We start from the raw sequence: 20,505 nt of genomic DNA, 5'->3' as shown, positions 1-20,505 counted from the left end.
ATTACTTACCTAAATAGTTTGCAGTTCTTGATGAGGTAAAGGAAATCCTGGCGGAACCTGTGATTCATGAAGCAGTATGTTATTGGGTTGCTAAACGATGAACAATACGCCAACAGTTGCAGGGATATGATGCCTTTGGAGCCAATGTACTTGTATAATTCCTTTGGGTAAAATAGGTAGATCTAGAACAAACAGTATTACATTAGAAACGTGAAGCTTATGCTAAAACTGTTTTTTATTTAATTTATTTATTCTATAATAAAATCTTACATTAAATTAAACAGAAAAGTGGCGCTGGCGTGAAACCCTATCGGGCTTGTATCGACACTACATTTGTGGATACAAGCCCGATAGGAACTTTAAAGGAATTTGGTTTCTGTGCCACTTCGTAGCTTCGTACCTTGTACCAGTGACAATTTTGATATCCCGGCTTTCAAATTGGTAGTTTGTCATTGTGACATTTGTGACAAGGTATGAAATGGCACAAACATTAAATTTCTTAACTATGCTACGTATTAAAAATGTAAAAAAATTAGTAAAGTAGTTAAGATTAGAGATGGGCCCAATATTCAGTAGGTAATTATTCGGTATTCGCGTGACATCGGCATATTCGGCAAATTTTCCAATGTTCGTATTCGGCCGAATTATTAAGTTAAAGTACCGAATAGCAAATTTTTTTTATGTTTGTCTTGTTGCAAGTAGATACCTACTCTCTTTCATCAGGTTACGTTTTTCCGTTGCCATTAAAACACAGTCATGATAAGATATGTTGAATCTATAAGGTGTTTTGATTATTTGGAGAGTGTAGAAAATTAATTATTCACAACGACGGGACTTAATTGAGTAAAATAAGTTTTAAATTTACCTCCGAGAAGACCAAGTGCGGGTAGTTCGAAAAACTCGCGCGCCTAGAAGATGTTGATGTCAACTTTAGCCAGTCTTCTCCGAGACCACGGGACAACGCCGTCCCCGAAACGTCGGAGGTAAATTTAAAACTTATTTTACTCGATTAAGTCCCGTCGTTGTGAATAATAATGAGTAAAAATCGTGAAAGTTTAAATCAGTGTGTTGAGAATTTGTTTGCAACTCCCTTTGTATTTGACCTGTTTGTTTCTAGGGAATTGCTTAGGAAACGATTTATCTTAAGGATGTACTTACCTACTCGAAGCGTTTTAAAATGGTTTATTAGAATGATACAGATGAACCGAATAAGACGTCAGTAGTCGGTAAGACCTGAAACGAACATTTGTCCGAATATTCGTACTTGACAAACTTCATATTCGGTCCATATCTAGATGAGATCATTCTAGGTGCCTCGCGAAGGTAGGTACCCCCGTTATATGTATAATAGGATGAACTTAGGTAGATAGAAAAAAAAACAAAAGCCTATTTTTTACAAAGACCCTATTACTAAGACTCCGCTGTCCGTCTGTCCGTCTGTCACCAGGCTGTATCTCATGAACCGTGATAGCTAGACAGTTGAAATGTTCACAGATGATGTATTTCTGTTGCCGCTATAACGACAAATACTAAAAAGTACGGAAACCTCGGTGCGCGAGTCCGACTCGCACTTGGCCGGTTTTTTTTCTAAACAAGACTAGTGTATCATACGGTGTAAGTATATTATAGTAAGTACTTACCGTATTTATTACATGAAGTGGTGTCCAGCAGATAAAGAACTCCAACATTATAACGAAAAGCATTCTTATTACCTGAAAAGAAAAAAAATATATAATTGAAAATGTATAGTAGAGTCCGTCTTGTCTACGGCGCGATTCGAGAAATGAATTAGAGATTCACTAGATATGAAAATTTACCTTATGACGGCTAGCGCTTACGTCGCATAGCGTCGCAAATTATTGCGGCGCTATGCGACGTAAGCGCCATCCAATATTAATTAAAGCGGCGTTAATAATAGCGTAAGCTCCAACCACCATAAGGTACCTTTACCTCACACACACACACACACACACACACACACACACACACACACTTCATACTGTGACTTTGACGTCACATATCTTTACTATTTCATATCTAGTGAATCACTAATTCATTTTCCGACTCGCGGCGTAAGCTAAATAATAGGCAGGACCATTAAATCACAATAACGATTAGGTATGTGCAAAGAGAAATTAAATCCAATCTAAAACAAACTAAATATTTAACTTTCAAATAACCATCTCGTTATATATTGTTTTTTTAAACATGTGCGGAAATATTCGCGATAATTGACTATGGATTTTAAAATATTTAGATAGATCACTACGGTTTCACTCACTATTATTTTTATTTTTAGTCGCGTTTGGCTTTTTTTTTAAATAGTGAGTGAAACCGCAGTGATTTAAATGGAGGCGATGACGCCGATGACTACAAATAATGTTCTTTTTTACATGTTCATGTGACCAGCTGACGGTCTTTCCACAGCGATACAATCGGCTGAAGATTTTGTTTATTCACAATAGCATCTAAATTATCATCTGACAAAGTATCAAGCGGTAGGCGATGATAAAAAAAAATATAGACTTTATTTGCTGCCATTCCTCAACACATCAACGGAGCGGCAGCTGACGTTCACGAGGGTTCATCATACATAGCCGTTAACCACTATACGAGTTTTCGCCCGGGAGGCGATTGGTCATGGAAATCTGTTCCTGGCCCGCGGTCAGCATAATCATAATCATAAATTTTTATTTGCAAGAACACGGTTACAATAAAAGCTCTTAAAAATACAGTAGTTCCACATGTCCAACCTGCATGCAGGTGTGCAAATTATACATGCAGTGTGCTGCTAAGCATGTGTGTGTGCGTCGACATAAAAAAAATGTTGACTATAGTTGCTTTACTTTAATATTAATTTCTGTCCAGGTACATAACGAAAACTCTTTATAGCGTCAAACAACGTCCGGTCCCTTGAGTGCCGCTATATAGTTTGCACCTTATAATATAAAGGCTTATATTATTTATATTATAACTTACTTTTCTTTTCGCCTCAATGCTTTTTCCCGTGTGTGTAGACCGGATGGCGTGTCTAAAGTCTAGGCCCATTGTGCTCGTGTTGTGCATGGACTTTAACTCTTTCACTACGTTCGTGTCCACGTCCTGAAAATCGACATAATTGTGACATTTTCAACCAAAAGGTACCACATTGTCGCTTGTCAATAAGGTTGAGATCAAATAGAAGCTGTATGGAAATAGCGCCTTATTGACAACCGACAATAAGTAACCTTTTGATTAAAAATGCCACAATTAACTGGAATTCTAAAATTCGATTTTTTAATTATTGTAGTTAAAAATTAGGAGCGACAAACAGATTTCATACAAATTTTTAAATGCTCCTAACTCTTGTATTAATTAAAAATTCGAGAAAAATCAAACGTAGGGCATAGCTGTGGTTGATATATATCAGATTGTATCAAAATATTTTCAGAGGAAAATGGGGACTACGTTTCTATGGAAAGGCTATTTCGCGCGGGTCCTCCACTTTTGAAAGTTGTAAAAAATATGTAATGCGCCATTTTTTAGCGGCAGCAATCTTGGATTTACAATGCAAATTAATATATTAAGCTGTATTTTCACCAGAACTAAAACTTGTTTACCAAATATCTGATCAATCTGTCAACAGGAAGGGGGTAAAATTTCAATTACAAAAGACCCAAACAAATAAATGACAGCTTGCTTGCTTCCCGAAACCCGCGCTTATCCCGATACTTGGCGCTTAGTGAATTTGCTTTTGCGCTAGCTTATTCTATACGGTCGTATACGGAAAAATGGGTTTTACCGTTTAAAGTAAAAAAACCAAGCATTAAACGAAAAATTACAACTACAGAATTGAAGTGTGTGTTTAGACTAATCTAATACGTGAAATGGACTCCAACGGACTAATGTAAAAGCGGGCGGAGCGGCGGAAAGCGCCGTAATTTTAAAACGTAATAAATATAAGAGCCTCGGTAGAGAGTATCATTTCGTTCCATTTGGAGTTGAAACTCTAGGTCCATGGGGTCCCAGCGCGCATAAGTTGTTTGCAGAAATCGCGAAGCGTCTGGTTGACGTAACTGGTGACCGAAGAGCTGGCGGCTTTCTCGCACAACGTATCAGCATTGCGATACAGCGGGGAAATGCCGCCAGCATCCTTGGTACAATGCCTCAAGGGCCTATTTTAGATTTAAGCTAGTTATTAATTTCGTTTACGTAGTACCACTGTATATATCTTGTATGTAAATAAATGTTGTTAATTCCAAATAAACTATTATACGTGAAATATTAAGAGGCTTGAATCGGTCCCATTTGCCTGTGAAATATAAAAATTTGTTTAAAAAGAGGCATCTTTGACACTTTTTTCCCTGTTATAAAAGTTAACCAATCGTGTAATGTAACGGCAACTACAGAAATGAAGTCGATGCCAGGAATAACCAGTTCACCAAACAATACTTTCGTGAGTTTTGTAATTACTGAGATCCAGTGAGATCAATCAAGATACCTAACTGACGCAAAAATTTACAACACGTCGTCATAATAATAATAATGATCAAAAGCTTGTCGAATTTAAATAATACCGAATCTTCGGTCCATCTCGAGTTAATTGCTAGGGATTAACGGCCCGATTCGAACTTGTTCGAAAATTAGAGGTCTAGAAACGATATGAATTACATGTGTCAGTGTCAACAGTGACATATTTGTTTGAAGAAACGTCACTTTTGACTTTGACATATCAATCTATATCGTTTCTAGATCTAATATTTGTTAGAATCGGGCCGTACGTTAAGGGGCCCACTGACAATCAGTCCGCCGGACAATATCGGCCTGTCAGTTATTAGAACAAAAAATTTACAGTTCCGAAAAACTGACAAGCCGATATCGTCCGGCGGACTGATAGTCAGTGGGCCCCTTTAGATACCCACACGCCATTACCATAAAGTAGCGTTTCTCTCGCTCTTATTGCTTTTTATTGTTGTTTAACGACATGTGTCTAATAAACTGGAAACGACTACAAAAATCGTAAAACAAAGCCTGAACAAAGTGAGATTAGGTGTTTCAGCGAAATTAAGAGCCGCTTCTCCATACAAACGTACTCCTCCATTTTCTTCTTTGGATATTGACATTATGGAAATTATTTTTTCATATTTTGATGTATGTTAACCACAGCTATGCCCCTATATTTGACTGTTTTCGGTTTAATAGGGTCCATAACAAAGGGTAAATAATAAATAAAATAAAAAAGCCTTTAATTCCACACAATATGAACTATACTTAAAAAATAAATAAATTATAGCTAACATACTTAATTATTAATTTTATAAAATAACTTATAGGGTCCATACCAAAGGGTAAAACGGGACCTTATTACTAAGACTCCATTGTCCGTCTGTCTTTCTGTCTGTCACCAGGATTTATCTCATGAACCGTGATAACTATAGTTGGTCAAACCAAATTGTCAGTAAATAAGAAGAAAAAAACTACTCATCCTTTTCTTTTGGGTGCTAGTACTAGTGTAAGACAAAGATAGTATGTTCTCTCTGACTATGTTTGAAATGAGACAGTCCTTTGACAAACTATAGACAGATGATGTATTTCTGTTGCCGTATAACAAATACTAAAAAGTACGGAACCCTCGGTGGGCGAGTCCGACTGGCCCTTGTCGGATTTTTTATTTGTGTAAAAATTAGGAGCGAAAAACAGATTTCATAAAAAAATAATAATACTCCTAACTCCTAAAATAAATTAAACATAGGGGCGTAGCTGTGGTGGATATAAAACAAACTACTTATGTCAAAATATTTTTAATAATGTTAATATCCAGAGAGAAAAATGAGGACTACGTTTGTATGAAAGCTGCAATCAGCTGCATGACAGGCATGTTTTATGAAACAAGTCTTTGCGTGAATAGAAGAAAAAGTATTCAAATCAAATTCAAATGCTTAAAAATCTGTTTACAAATACATATAAATGTTCAATCTATATCTAATTTATATCGATAGATGTAGAGGGACAAAAAAACAATATCAACGGTTTGTTGAATTGAGAAATTGACGGACGTTACGGATAAAACCATTGACAGCAACATTTTTTCTCTAAGCCTATTGCCATGCTGAGTATTGGGTCTCTAATGTACGCTTTCCACCCAATTGTAACGTATTCTGGAAAATACATATTTATATTTCTAGACAATTTATAGTTAATTTTGCGAAACTCTGCCATGGACATGGCCTTTTTAGGGAGCTAAAATTTCATTTTATGGAAATTCCTGAGGTCCAGCCGCCATCTTGGTGTTCACAAACAAAGGGACAATATTCCCAGTCATATCGTCGGGGATAGTGCAATATCGCGCAACCAAAAAAACCGGCCAAGTGCGAGTCGGACTCGCGCACGAAGGGTTCCGTACCATTACGGAAAAAAACAGCAAAATCACGTTTGTTGTATGGGAGCCCCATTTAAATATTTATATTATTCTGTTTTTAGTATTTGTTGTTATAGCGGCAACAAAAATACATCATCTGTGAAAATTTCAACTATCACGGTTCATGAGATACAGCCTGGTGACAGACAGACGGACGGACAGACGGACAGCGAAGTCTAGTAATAGGGTCCCATTTTTACCCTTTGGGTACGGAACCCTAAAAAGTCAATAGAGTTAGTAAACAATGTACAAGAAAATTGGCCTAACTGCATTTGGTATTGCACTATTCCCGACGATATTGAAAGAAAAATGTTTGTAGGGCGTAAACAGCTTCAAAAGGGAAGAGATTCTCAATTCGTCCGGATTTTCGTTAGGAACCCTTTTAGTTTCGCCATATCCGTCCTCGGCTTAGCTCACTGTAACATACCTTTTTTTTATCCAGCCCGTTTTTGCAGCAGGTTTCAGTTGAATTACTTCCCGTGTCCCGTCCACTGGATTTCTCAGATACTGCAACAAAAAATACACATAAATGCGTATTATATATTAAGGTCATATACCTACTGGGTGCTTTTGCCATCCCTGTCCGTAATTTGCGAGGTGAATAATTTAATATATATAACCAAGGGAGACTCCACGTCTGTAATTTGCTGTACAAAAAAGTATACGTAACACCAAAATAGCCCTGTCAGATAAACGTCAGTCCATACATTGTGTATGACCATTGGCCGACTATTTTCGACACAGGGGAACGCCTGTTAATGGCTACTTCATTTAGTTATATCCTCCTAGATATAGGTCATACTGAGCAACTTTTACACCAATCATATTACGAGTAAAAACATGCGCCGCAACAAGCATCTACTTCAGATGATGTAGCCAATGATGACGATGTTCTGTGTGAGATAGATACATTTAGCTTCTCGCTATATATCTCTGTGTGTCATGGCACTGCTAGGCAGCACGTTATGTTGCAGAACGCAAAAGTGCTCAGTACTTACGCTGCCGTTGCAATTTGAAGTTGTTCTTGATCTCATGCTGCATTCCCCTCCAGAGCTTGGTGACGATGAGGGAGTAAGCGAAGATCATAACGAAGATAGGGATGAGCAGTAACGCCGCGTCCAGGCCCAAGTTGAAGGCCCTCTCCAGCTCGAGGCTTGGCCAGACCTCCCGGCATTTGTAGGCTATGGACAATTAAATATAAATTTATTTATTTCTCGATAAAAAATACACTATAACTTTGCAACAATGTCAAAATTATATTACTTCCTCATCAATATCGTCAATAAAAAAATCTAAGGCGAAATAGGCGATTCATGGTTAACCAGACATTATACGGTATGTATGACTGAGCACTGCTGCGTGGTCTTCAGCCTCTACTTATATTAAAAACGGTATAAAAAATGCTTTGCTCGTAATCTCTCGTAAAGTATCTAAATTGTATGCAATTTTTATGTAGATGTAATCATCATTATATACGAGTATGTTAGACGTCTTACTGTTTTCTCTCATCGGCTGTAGGGTAGAAACAATGAGTATGGGCAAGTTGAGCATGACGGACAGGAGCCACACCAGGCCAATCATCTTGTAGGCGTGGCACTTCGTCTGCCATTTGCGGGACTTAAGAGGTCGGCAGATCGCGAAGTATCTCTCCAGGGAAATGGCGACCAGCGTCCATACGTCTACTGACACCGACACCGCTGAAACAATGATATCACTGGTTTAGACTAGGATCTCTAGGACAGTGTCTTATGCATAATTATTATTAATTAATAGACCGCAGTTTGAATTCTGATCCTTGTAGTGGTATTCCCAGGCTTCATGAAGACGGGGTGCGGGATTGGTAGACCTCCTAGTGGTGCACCCTGGGAGGGGGAGGATAGCCGCTCAGTTGCGCGTTGCTATTCTCCCTCTGCGAACTACCAGTCGGTCGTGGTCGCAGTTGAGCTTGCTCCTGCGTTGGCTTCAGTGCCGTGTTGTTGTGGTTGGCTGCTCCCGAGATGCCTCAGCTAGTCTGAGATGTCAGGGGATGCAGCCGTCTTGGAGGTGGTGCGTCTGCACCGTTTGCTTCGGGGCCCGGTGGAGGGCCAGCGGCCGCTTCGGCGGCGTGGGATGGCGAGCCTTCAAGGCTTGCGGCGCGGCGGGTCTGGCGGTCACAGTCATGTGGCTGCTGGGTGGGTTTCGGCCTCCCGTCGGGCAACCCGTAACCCACACTGAGCGGGCCGGGAGCGCTGCTCATTGAGAGTAACGCTGCGTGGAGAAAACCACTATAATAAATCCCCAATCCCAAGGTGAGCGGATCGTGCCGATGGGATGCGTGGCTGGAGGGAGTTCAGTGCCTAGCGTGCGGGGGAGCTCACCCCCGAAAAAAGAGATCGATGGAAGAAAAAAAATGAACAAAGACGATTGCGAAAAAGTTCCCCTGGCGGGTCTCCGAAAGGAGGATGCCCGCCCGCTCACTTCGATGGGCGGCTGCCCTTCGTATCCAGGGGTGGGCAACAATCGCCTCGTAGGCCGGCAGGGTGCCGGTCTCCGTGAACACAACCTTGGCGCAATGAATACGGACATTGATGCTACCAATAAGGATTTTGCTGATCTGGAGGTGAAGGACTGCGACCCGATGTCGCACTCTAACACCAACGACCTAGACCCGAACGCGGAAGAGTGCTCAGAGCTGGGCACCTTAAGACTGAGGGGTGGCGGTTCGCCGCCGCGAGATTCTAGGGGACGATTCACTCGTGGATCGGCCCCTAAGAAACCTGAAGAGGAAATAACGGAGTTGACGGCGCCTCCATCAGACGCTGAGTTGTCGGAAACCTCCAAAAATACAGGGACCCGGGGTCGACCTAGAAGCAGGCAAAATAGGAGGAAAAAAGATAAAAAGAAGGATACAGGGGAGGGAACTGGTACAGGTGAAGAATATACGGAGGAAAGAGGGGGGAAATCTCGCTCAAACGAGGAAAACGCCAGGAAAAATTCCAGAGATGAGTCAGAAAAGGAAGGCGAAAGGGGATACATGGGAGGAGGAGGGGGGGATTCACGCTCACCCTCTCCGACTCCTTCCTCAGGGGACAGGCACCGATTCTGGATGGCAGAGGATGGCGAGAAGCTCTTGTCAGAGGCCTCCTCAACCGAGGAAATCAGCTCAAAGGTGGACGACTCGTCCATGGAAGTACAGGAGGCTAACCTGAAAAGGCCGAAACGCAACAGCGACGATGACGCTCCAGAGCGAAAGAAGAGCACTGCTCAAAAAGGCCGGTCAAAAGGGGCCTACGTTGGTCTCCAAGCGGCCAGAGCCCGCCTGCAGGAGACACAATTTGAAGACTTTGCGAGGGAGCCAGAAAAGGAAGCCATCCATACTCCACACAAGAGACGTGGTGGTGCTTCACAGCTGGTGCCCTCGGACGTAACAGCCCAGGGACCCAGCGCAGACAAGGACGAGAATAATAGTGGTGGGGGAGACCCGGTGGCACGGGTGCGACGCTGCGCAAGAACGGTAATGGAGGAGGCGGCGAAAAGCAGCAACCTAAAGGGAAGTGTATGGGGCAGCATAAACAGAGCATGCAGGGAATTGATAGAAGTAGCGGACTCCTTGGGTGAGTCAGAGATTGTCCGCTCCTTAAGGGCGGACAATAAAAGGATGAGAGAGCAGCTAGCACAACTCCAGACTGAGACTAAAGCGCTGCGCAAAGCGTTCTCGGAGCGACAACCACAGGCTCCGTGTCTCCCCGTGGAGCCTACCGGGGAGATCAACATGACAAGGTTGATGCAGGAGATGACCACTAGACTGGACGCAAGCCTGGGGGAACTCAAGAGGGAGATGGTCATATCCCTAGGGGAAAAACTCAACGCCCGTATAGAGGGCATCGAACATCGCCTCCTGCCCGAAACCATCCTGCGGCCTCCACTGGCGGGAGACCGAGGAAGGGAGGAAGAGACGGTCGGTAATAAGAGAGGAACGGCGGCCAAAAAGGGGACCGCTACTTCCCAGACCCATCAGTCGCCAACAAATAACTCACCAGCTGGAGGAGACAATATGGCCAAAGAAGTAAGGCCTACACCGGCCCTGAAATATAGGAGTATAACAAGGAAACACACAGTCACGAAGCAACACTGTATTCGGAATGCTACAAGATTTAATCTACCCGCTTATATAGGTATCTAAAATATAGATGTACCTACACTACACCTCCACCCTTATTAAGAACCTTAAAACTAACATTTTAGGACTAATGAGTAAAGTTACAACTATTACCAGCTGTCAATTATACAAAACTATAATCTGAGATCGGCATAGGTATGCCTGATACATTTTTTTTCGGTGTTGAATAACACTTATTCTATAAGCAACAACTAATAATACTTATGGCTAATACATGTTATTATTGACTAATACATTTATATTAATTACTTATTACAGTTGTTACACCTTATAATGGGGCGGATTATCCCTACGACATTGACGTACCGGACGGGCTCGGAGCGGTAAGGCGGTTGGCGGGTTCGACTCCGCTACGACTTTTCCCGCAATAATGTCGGACTCTTCATCTGTGAGCCCTAGTGGCTTTGCATTTTCTACATAGGGGCACACACTGCCCGCCTCCGGTGTACTGTCAACCATCAAAGACCTAGCGACCTCCGGACTGCAGTCCCTCGCAGGCTGAACCTTTCCTTCCAAAGATGGGCGACTCCCCTGCCGCGGTGGACTGTCAGGGCAAATCAACGAGTACCTAGTTCTACGTTTAAGCTGATCACTATGTCTGTGTGCTGACCTACCCTGCACGTCTAAAACCTGATAATCCCTAGTGCCTAGCTTTTGCGTGACCTCACCTGGGACCCACTTCGTCCCCCCTTGATACTGACGCACCCACACAGGTTCTCCGGGCTCATACATTCGCCCTGATGTGCCGCCGCAGTTCCGCTCTTGCCTCTTTTGTGCCGCGCGGACTCTGGACTCACAGTCGGGCTTTAACGCGTCTAGCTTAGTGCGCACCTGTTTACCTAACATGAGCGCTGCGGGACTCACCCCGGTTGAGCAGTGCTCGGTATTCCGATAATATAGCAAAAATTTATTTAAGGCTAAATTAATGTTTATATTTTGACGTACCGCTTTACGAATAACCCGCTTAATTGTGCGTACACTATTTTCAGCGGCACCATTAGACTGGGGGTGGTACGGGGCGGCAAAAACATGTTCTACACCCTCGTTACTTAAGTAAGTAGCCAGTTCTACGCTAGTGTATGGAGGTCCGTTATCAGAAACTATCTGTTTCGGTATACCCCACCGAGCAAAGGTTTCACTCAACTTCGCGATCGCATGTTGCGCAGCCGTACTTGGTACTTCAAAGACCTCTAACCATTTTGACCCCGCGTCCACAATCACCAAATATAACTTTCCAAATAGCGGCCCTAAATAATCCATATGTACACGTGACCAAGCTTTTCCTGGCCCCGACCAAAGGCTCGGCGCTTGTCTCGGTGGCGCGTCGGCCTCCGCCGCACACACGGGGCACGCACGGCACAAACCTTCGACGGCCTCGTCCAGCCCCGGCCACCAAACATAACTTCTAGCCAACGCCTTAGTTTTAACTATGCCCATATGGCACTCATGCAACGCTTGTAAGACCCTACTGCGACACGAGTCAGGAATAACGACCCTATGGCCCCACATAATACAGCCTAACTCCTCATATAACTCCGCTTTCCGATTAAAGTACGGTTGCAATGTTTTGAATTCATTTGTTGCCGGCCACTGATCTCTTAAATACCCTAATATGCGGCTCAAAGCTGGATCACGTTGTGTATACTTTTTAACAGTATTGCAGTCAAGAGATAAAGCGTCTTGCGCAAAATGCAAAAAGGTTTGTTCCGGAATCTCTCGCGCGTCCCCGCTACGGCTATTTTTTACAGGTAAACGCGACAAACCGTCCGCGCCGTTCGACTTAGTATTAACGTACTCAATGTCGTAAGTATACGCTGATAACTTGACTGCCCAACGCTGTAACCGACTCGCCGCCATAGTGGGCACACCGTGCTTAGGTCCAAATATGCTAACTAACGGCTTGTGATCTGTACGTAAAACGAAACGTCGCCCGTACAAATATTGATGCAATCTTTGTAAACAAAACACAATGGCAAGCGCTTCCTTATCAATCTGGGAATAGTTTTTTTCCGCATCCGTTAATGACCTAGATACATACGCAACCGGTCTTTCGATTCCCCCCGCGCCCGGCTGGGTCAACACCCCTGCGACGCCCCGGCTTGACGCGTCACAGGTGCAAATCAGCTGTTTACTTGGGTCATAATGTACTAGTACCTCGGCGCTAGTAAGAATTTTTTTTATCGCGCGAAAGGAGTTTTCGCAGTCGTTATTCCACTTCCACGCCACATTCTTCTTTAGCAAATTATATAAAGGGGACAATATCATACTATTGTTTTTAACGAATTTGGCATAAAAATTGACTAAACCTAAAAATGAACGCAACTCGTTAACATCGCTCGGCCTAGGAATATTTGTTATCGCCTCCACTTTATTTGGATCGACCTTTAACCCCTCCTTGGAAATAATATATCCCAGGTATCTGACTTCCTCAACCATAAAAATACATTTTCCTTTTTTTAACTTCAAGCCGTGCCTATGCAATCTACTAAATACCCGTTCTAACGTTTCGAGGTGCTCCTTCTCTGTCTTAGTGGCTATTATAATATCGTCAAGAAAGAACTCCACATTTGGAATATCTTGTAACAAATTAGACATAATACGTTGAAAAATGCCAGGGCTCGATGCTAGCCCGAACACTAGCCTATTATATAAAAATAGACCCCTGTGAGTATTTATAACTGTATATTCTTTAGAATCGTCTAATTCTATTTGATTGTAGGCCTGCGAGAGATCTATCTTAGAAAAAACTTGGGGTAGGGTCTAGCGACGGCCGGGTGGCGCTCGTGGCCCCGGCGCCGGGGGAGGTCCTAATGGGCGTGGAGAGAGGGGAGGGATTCGTGGCGGCTAAATGGGGGGGAATCATGGTAGTCGCGGTGTACTTTTCCCCCAACCTGCCGCTGGATGCCTTCCAGGGCTTCCTTGGCGACCTGGAGGGGGTGGTGAGAAGGGCCGGCCAGGCGCCCGTCCTGGTGTTGTGGGACTTTAACGCCAAGAGCCGAGCGTGGGGGTCCCCAAACACCGAACCGAGAGGGGCTGAGGTTGAGGTTTGGGCGGCGGCGGCGGGCTTGGTTCTTCTCAACCGCGGCGACGCGCAGACATGCGTCCGCTGGAATGGGGGGTCTATAGTTGACCTATCCTTCGCGACCCCAAATCTGGCAGCGCGCGTTGCCGAGTGGCGAGTTTTGGAGAACGAAGAGACCCTCTCGGATCATTTATATATCCGCATGAGGGTATCTCCACTGCAGAGGGCCGCGCCGACCAGTCCTTATGGCCGACGGGACGGGAGAGGGGGGTTCCAAAGATGGTCGTTGGCCCGCCTCGACAGGGAAATGGCGGAAGAGGCCGCCATCATTGAGGCGTGGAACGCTCCCCAGGCGGCCCCAAGAGCTGTAGAAGAGAGCGCCGTCCACCTCAGAAGGTCCCTGGAGACGGTTTGTGACGCCTCCATGCCCCGGGCCCGGCCTGCCCGGGGCAAAAAACAAGTCTACTGGTGGACCCCGGAGATCGCCGCTCTCCGCACGGCCTCCCCGGCGGGCCTACACGCGGTGCAGGAGGAGGAGGCACACCGCTGAGGAGGAGGAGCTTCTCCGCACCGCATTGGTAGAAAAGAAACGGGCCCTCCAGCAGGCCATTAAGAAGGCGAAGAACGAGGGGTGGGAGGAGTTCTTGGCAACCCTCAATAGGGACCCATGGGGCCGCCCTTACAGAATGGTACGCAACAAACTGCAGAGCGCCCCCTCCATGGAGTCCATGGAGCCAGAACTCCTCCGGAGAGTGGTGGAGGGCCTGTTTCCGGAGGCACCGCCGGACTTCGTCCCGCCAGCGATGGCCCCCCCAGCAGCAGCGGACCCGGAGGAACTTCTTCTCGCCTTCCCCCCCGTTACCGATGACGAGTTGGAGTGGGCCATGGAACGGCTCAGGGCCATGCGCAAAGCGCCGGGACCGGACGGAGTGCCAGGGAAAGTACTTTTCCTGGCACTCAAGCACCTCGGGAACCGTCTCAGATCCCTCCTGAACGACTGCCTCGAGGAGGGGCGCTTCCCGGGATGCTGGAAGGAAGGGCGACTGTGCCTACTGAGGAAGGAGGGGCGCCCACCAGACTCCCCCGCTGGCTACCGCCCCATCGTGCTGCTGGATGAGGTCGGGAAGCTCTTCGAGAGAATCCTGGCCTCCCGTATACAGCGGCACCTAGTGGAAACGGGCCCGAACTTGCATGACAGCCAGTTCGGGTTCCGTAGGGGGTGGTCTACTATAGACGCGGTGGGCGCGCTGAGGGATTTCGGGGTGCTTGCGGCAGGCCAGGGGGAGGGAGTGGTGGCAGTGTCACTGGACATCGCCAACGCGTTCGGGTCCCTCCCCTATACGGTCATTGGGGAGGCACTCCGTTACCATGGAGTGCCTCATTACCTGAGGCGCGTTGTAGAGCATTACCTGACGGGGCGGGTAGTGCTCTATGAGCGGAGGGGTGTCCGGGGCGCGAGGGCCATGGCGTGCGGGGTCCCGCAGGGGTCTGTCCTGGGTCCCCTTCTGTGGAACCTCGGTTACGACTGGGTGATCCGGGGGGTGCAACTTCCACGCACGGTCACCGTGTGTTATGCGGACGACACACTGGTGGCCGTGCGGGGAAAGGAGCTGGAAGAGGTGCTCAGGAGGGCAGCGGTGGCGACCGAGCTCACGGTGCACCGCATAGGACTCCTGGGGCTTCGGGTCGCACTGCCCAAGACCGAGGCCGTTGTCTTCGGGCGAACGAGGGCATGGGGGCAGCTGCCGGTGGGCACTGCAGTGAGGGTGGGGGGCGAAGATGTCCAGGTCAAGCCCCACATCAAGTACTTGGGACTTGTCCTGGACAGAAGATGGTCCTTTAAGGAGCACTTCACGAGAATGGCTCCTCGTCTCGTGGGTGCTGCCTCGGCTCTGGGCCGCCTACTACCCAACCTAGGGGGGCCGAATGCCCCATGCAGACGGCTGTATGCGGGGGTCGTCCGGAGTATGGCGCTCTACGGAGCCCCAATCTGGGCCGGACGACTCACGGAGGCCACGAAGGCGCTGCTCCGCCGGCCGCAGAGGGTGGTGGCCCAGAGGATGGTGAGGGCCTACCGCACCACCTCTCACGCAGCGACATGCCTCCTTGCCGGCACCCCGCCTTGGGAGCTGGACGCGGGGGTGCTGGCCGAAAGATACTGGCAGAGGGCTGAGGCCAGGAGGCGCGTGGCGCCCATGGATGCGGAGGAGGAGGAGAGGTCGGCCCGAGCAGCCGCAGAGCGCCTGAAAGAAAGGTGGAGGGATGCCTTAGAGGACGGCCGTTATGGAACCCGAACCATAGAGGCTATCCTCCCAGTAATGGATGAGTGGGTAGGGAGAAGGAAGGGGGCCCTGACATTTAGGGTGACGCAGGTGGTGTCCGGACACGGCTGTTTCGGACACTACCTGCACAAGATACAGAGAGAGCCGGGGCCTCAGTGCCATGAATGTGGCGCGGTGGACGACACGGCCCAGCACACTCTGGAGGTGTGCAGTCGCTGGGCCGTGGAAAGAGCTGCCCTCAGGGCAGCGACGGGGGTGGCGGACCTCTCGCTACACATCATAATAGCGGCGATGCTGTGTAGCGAGAGGAAATGGGAAGCGGTGGCCTCCTTCTGCGAGGAGGTCATGTCACAGAAGGAGGAGGCGGAGATGGAGCGAGAAGCGGCTGCTGACGCGCTTCCTCTCCGACGCAGGCGGCAGGGTCGAAGGCTGAGAGCATATGCTCGCCTCGAGCCCTAGGAGGGCCAGCGGGTGTCGAACCCGCATTGTACGTCTGGGGGGGACCAAGCGTTTCTGATCCCCCCTCCATTGTGAGGGTACTCTGGCGACAAGCCGGGGATGCCGGAGGGCGCCGTGGTGGAATGTTATCGATCCCAGTGCGCCCTCACGAACGGCCAAGAGGTTGAAACGCCGGAGTGGGTTTAGTGGGTAGGGCCAGTTCTCCCCCCCTCTCGCCAAGAGAGGGAAAAGGAGCGGCGAGTCCCACACACCGTGCGTAAGTGCATTCCCACTCTGACAAAAAAAAAAAAAAAAAAGGCTTCATGAAGACGTACCGGGTGTCATTTAGAGTATATTTCCTTTTTTTATTGTACAGTCAGCTGCAGAGAAAAGGTACCCCACGTCCATACTAATTTACAGAACTTTGTATGCAGGGGGGGGTGCCTTTTCTCTGCAGCTGACTGTACCTATTCTTTTTAATTGCTTTTTTTATTGTGTATTGCCGATGTGTATTGTGTGTAATGTGATCGGTTGTCTGTCACCAACAAGGAGCAAGGTGAAAATCAGCGCTGCAGCCTCCGTACTGTAGCTCAATCCTGAGCTTGAGCCTTTTTGCTGGCACACATATTTTATTGTTTTATACCTTATTTTTTGTGTTTATGTGTTTTTGCAAATAAAAAATGTTTTTTTCTTTCTATTTAAGTGTGCTCATATCAATGCAATATTTCGAATATCATCGGATTTTTCATGTTGATCCGATTCGCCTCCGTCTACCGTATATTATGTCAACTGAAGTCAGCCGTTTTGCCAATTGTCAAGTTTGTGCTCCAAGGGAATGCAAAACTTCATTTCAAGATGCTAAAATAGGGGTTCCTAGTTTGCACATTCCTTTGGGCCGACTATGCTTTTGCGCACTGGAACCCGGCCCTTCATTTGCGACTTTTTTCAATTGTCTTACACTCAAATTAGTAATATATTTTATAGATATAAAATATATCAATATAATTAATTAAAAAAAATATACGTGACTTAAACTGATAGCTATCAATATTGGTGGCGCTATTACAATAAATTCCCTTTCGGCACTAACATTTTTCGTATTTTAAACTCTGAAGGTGACTAACTGGCCACTGAGACAAGACGCTGACATAAAAATGACTGACACAATAAATTAATTAACGCAAATAACGAGACGTATTCATCGAAACTATATTATTTTATTAATCCCCAATATTTAATAATAGGCCGATCTAATGAATTTTTTAGGAGGATTTTTCATTATGATAAGAGTAAATTTTCCGCTGGACGTACCGTTTTTGAGCTACGAGTACAAGCAAAAAAACAGAAAAAGAGCAAAAATGTATCCACACCTGAATTCTTCTTCCTCGGTTCCTCATGGCTGCAGGCTGAGGGCCGCGACCACATGAGGTCGTTATTTTGTGCACCAAGGTTCTCCACACCTGGGATTGCGCAAACTCGGATAACACGCATTTAGGACCAAATGACCAAATGAAGGTATTAAAACGATTTCCAGCTTGTTGGAAGTTAATTCTTCAAAGCGCCTTTTTTGGAACTAATTTGATTGTCCTATAAGCCTAATTGAAATTATAACCCGCTTAAATCAACATATCGTCGCAATCGCCGCATATCGCAATAACATTGTTATTGCATTAAAATTTGGAAATAATTATGACGAGGACGAATCGGGACCAAACGGGGTAAATTATCTTCGAGTATAAATTTCTACTTACTTGATGAGTCATCTAATTGTAAATTAAAACAAATATGATAATACAATTAAAAACTAAAGTAAAATTAAACTATATTAAATCTAAAAAAGGTCCCTGTTGCATAGTACCGAAAACGCTGGCAGCATTTCCTCGCTGGATTGTTAAACTAATGCTGTTGCCAGCTCTTCGCTCTCTTGTATCATATCATATCATATCGTTTATTTTGATAATAGGATTTTACAATCGCTTTATGACGTCAAACATTTGTATTTACTTAAAAATTAAATATTAAATAATATCTATGTTACACTATGCACATACTTATTAACTCCAAGGGTTAACGTCTTCTAAATAGTCTGATATTTTATAATATCCCTTTTTGCACAACTTTCGTTTGATGACCGATATAAATTCATTTAATGGCAAACTTTGAATATGACTCAGAGCGCCAGGGCCCCACGGACCAAGTGGAATAAAATTATACTCGGCGCCGAGACCGCTGTATTTTCCTACCTTGGTGTTCTCTGCCACCGCTGCCGCTGCCCTCACGGAGGTTCGTTTGAAATGTGACGGGGTCAGTGTGTCTACACACGTAGCATCTCAAACTAGCACCCGTCCCATACTCAACGGAACCAGTGACATCCCATCCGGTCTCTTGCCGTTCGTTCTTGATATGCCGGTCGGCTCCAAAAGCGCCGGCACATTAACCGACGCAAGAGACCGGCGGATAATGTCATTGGGGCAGCATGCCTCTAGAAGTGGCCAGCGCTTCGTTGGCAGGAGAGGCCGTGGTGCCCTAGTTGGTCAACATCATTTCCGCAGGGGCAGCCATGGGGGGCGCAGACCGGGACCCCGAGACGGGGGTGTTCGAAGGGTGTCGGAATTTAAAAACGTACCTAAGTTTGGGGAGGAGTGTGCATGGAGTCAGTGCCCTGTTTCCCTGGTACCTACTGCTAGGAGTCTGGCTCGTCCCTTAGTGTCAGATTGGTCTAGAAGGGAGGTTACGATCAGTTTGCACGCAATGTCGTCCCAGCTTCTTTGAGAATAGGGTGTTCGGGAAAATTTTGACCAGGGCAAGCGATGGACTAAGCATTTTTGGCGTCAGCCAAGCCAGCAGCCTCACAGTTTGTTCGCAGGATTTTCCCTATGAGACTGGATGAGCTATTGGGCTGACGACAAAAAAGCTGGTAACGCCACACTGTAAATTTTGCGGATCCCTAACCCACCATAACGAATGGAAAGGGAACCTTGGATCCAAGACTGCTCGCCTAGCTGGACATTGAGGACGGATTCTAGGGTATTTTTAACTAAACAGTCTATCTGTGACAGAAGATTTTGATTTTTTCAAAGGGGGCAGCAGCGAAGCGCGTAAGTTAATTTAGGGACGAACAGGCAAATTTTAATAATACTTGATGCGTAATGAGGGCTAATTTCAAGCAAACGTTGTGAGTGATTTTAGAATTTGGAAACAACAATTTAACTACTACCTACTACTTGATTCATTTAAATATCCCGCCACCACCCGGTATCGGCTCAGATCCTCATTCCTCAAAATTCAAACCGTCAGTACGACAAAGTATATTAAATAATAACCAGATAGTGCAATTAGGTACGTAGAGCTAGATTCACTGAAGTCCAGTTCGTGAAAACAGTGTAATTTTTTCGACAGCGAATGTATGAGAATTGTAAAGGTGAAATTCAAGGGGCTGGTGGGGGTAGCAACACTTTCAGCCTGGCAACATCAGGTTTCTTAAAGCCTAGGAACACTACTACAAGGCTTTTGTCAGCGTCAAAGTTTCGGCTGTACTTGAGCCCGTAGGTCTGGCAAGTGAGGCCCGATGGTATGACGCTGGTGCCTTGGAAGATGGGACAACTCTAGTCTATGTCTGTCACAGTAAAATTGATCCAAAAGTACTGGACCAATTGAGGTACACCATTATGTAAGCCGCAAAAGATGAATTTTTGTGTGATTACGGAATCCTTGGGCCGCGAGGCAAATGAAATCAAGCGGTTGAAATCGCGGGCAAAGCAATAAAATACACAAATATAGAGTAACTCACCTTGAAGAAAGGGTATTATTTTGCATAGAACTGGTCCGAAAAGAAATCTCCGGTAGATCTGTCCAACGAGCGTGAATGGAACACAGAAGACTCCCAGCAAGAAGTCTGATATAGCCTGCGAAACAATGTTCAAAGGTTAATACGGAGGCCAATTCTAATTTAATAATTTCTTATTGTTTTGGTCTTGTTATGATACGACCTTGACACAGCTCGCAGTGCATCTCATGGGCACCAATACTTGCGGGCGAACTGCCTAGTGACGTAATGACACTACTCTGTGACGCGCGTCTGCGGGGATCAATCAGCATACCTAAGCGTTTGTCAAGGTCATAATTATGTGGTATTTTCTATAAAAAGAGACCTTATTGTCGATGGCGCTTACGCCATTATAAACGATACTCCGATATAAGTAAGCGA

The 20,505-nt window shown here is 45.8% G+C and overlaps 1 protein-coding gene across 1 annotated transcript in view; it reads right to left on the bottom strand.

Annotated features, from left to right (window-relative positions):
• The window catches only part of LOC134741751 (cholecystokinin receptor type A-like), a 31,499-nt gene that overhangs the window by 5,281 nt on the left and 5,713 nt on the right, over positions 1-20,505 (bottom strand). The window contains exons 2-8 of the mRNA XM_063674645.1: positions 20,089-20,203; positions 7,894-8,094; positions 7,390-7,578; positions 6,825-6,904; positions 2,980-3,102; positions 1,641-1,712; positions 10-182 (exon numbers count right to left, since the gene is read on the bottom strand). Of these exons, the coding sequence (XP_063530715.1) occupies positions 10-182; positions 1,641-1,712; positions 2,980-3,102; positions 6,825-6,904; positions 7,390-7,578; positions 7,894-8,094; positions 20,089-20,203 (953 nt within the window). The remainder of the gene's footprint in view (positions 1-9; positions 183-1,640; positions 1,713-2,979; positions 3,103-6,824; positions 6,905-7,389; positions 7,579-7,893; positions 8,095-20,088; positions 20,204-20,505) is intronic.

Source organism: Cydia strobilella, chromosome 5 (genome assembly GCF_947568885.1).
Source record: "Cydia strobilella chromosome 5, ilCydStro3.1, whole genome shotgun sequence".
Lineage (NCBI taxonomy): Eukaryota > Metazoa > Arthropoda > Insecta > Lepidoptera > Tortricidae > Cydia > Cydia strobilella.
Note: the sequence above shows the minus strand (reverse complement) of the source record. Positions and strands in the feature narration are given on the sequence as shown.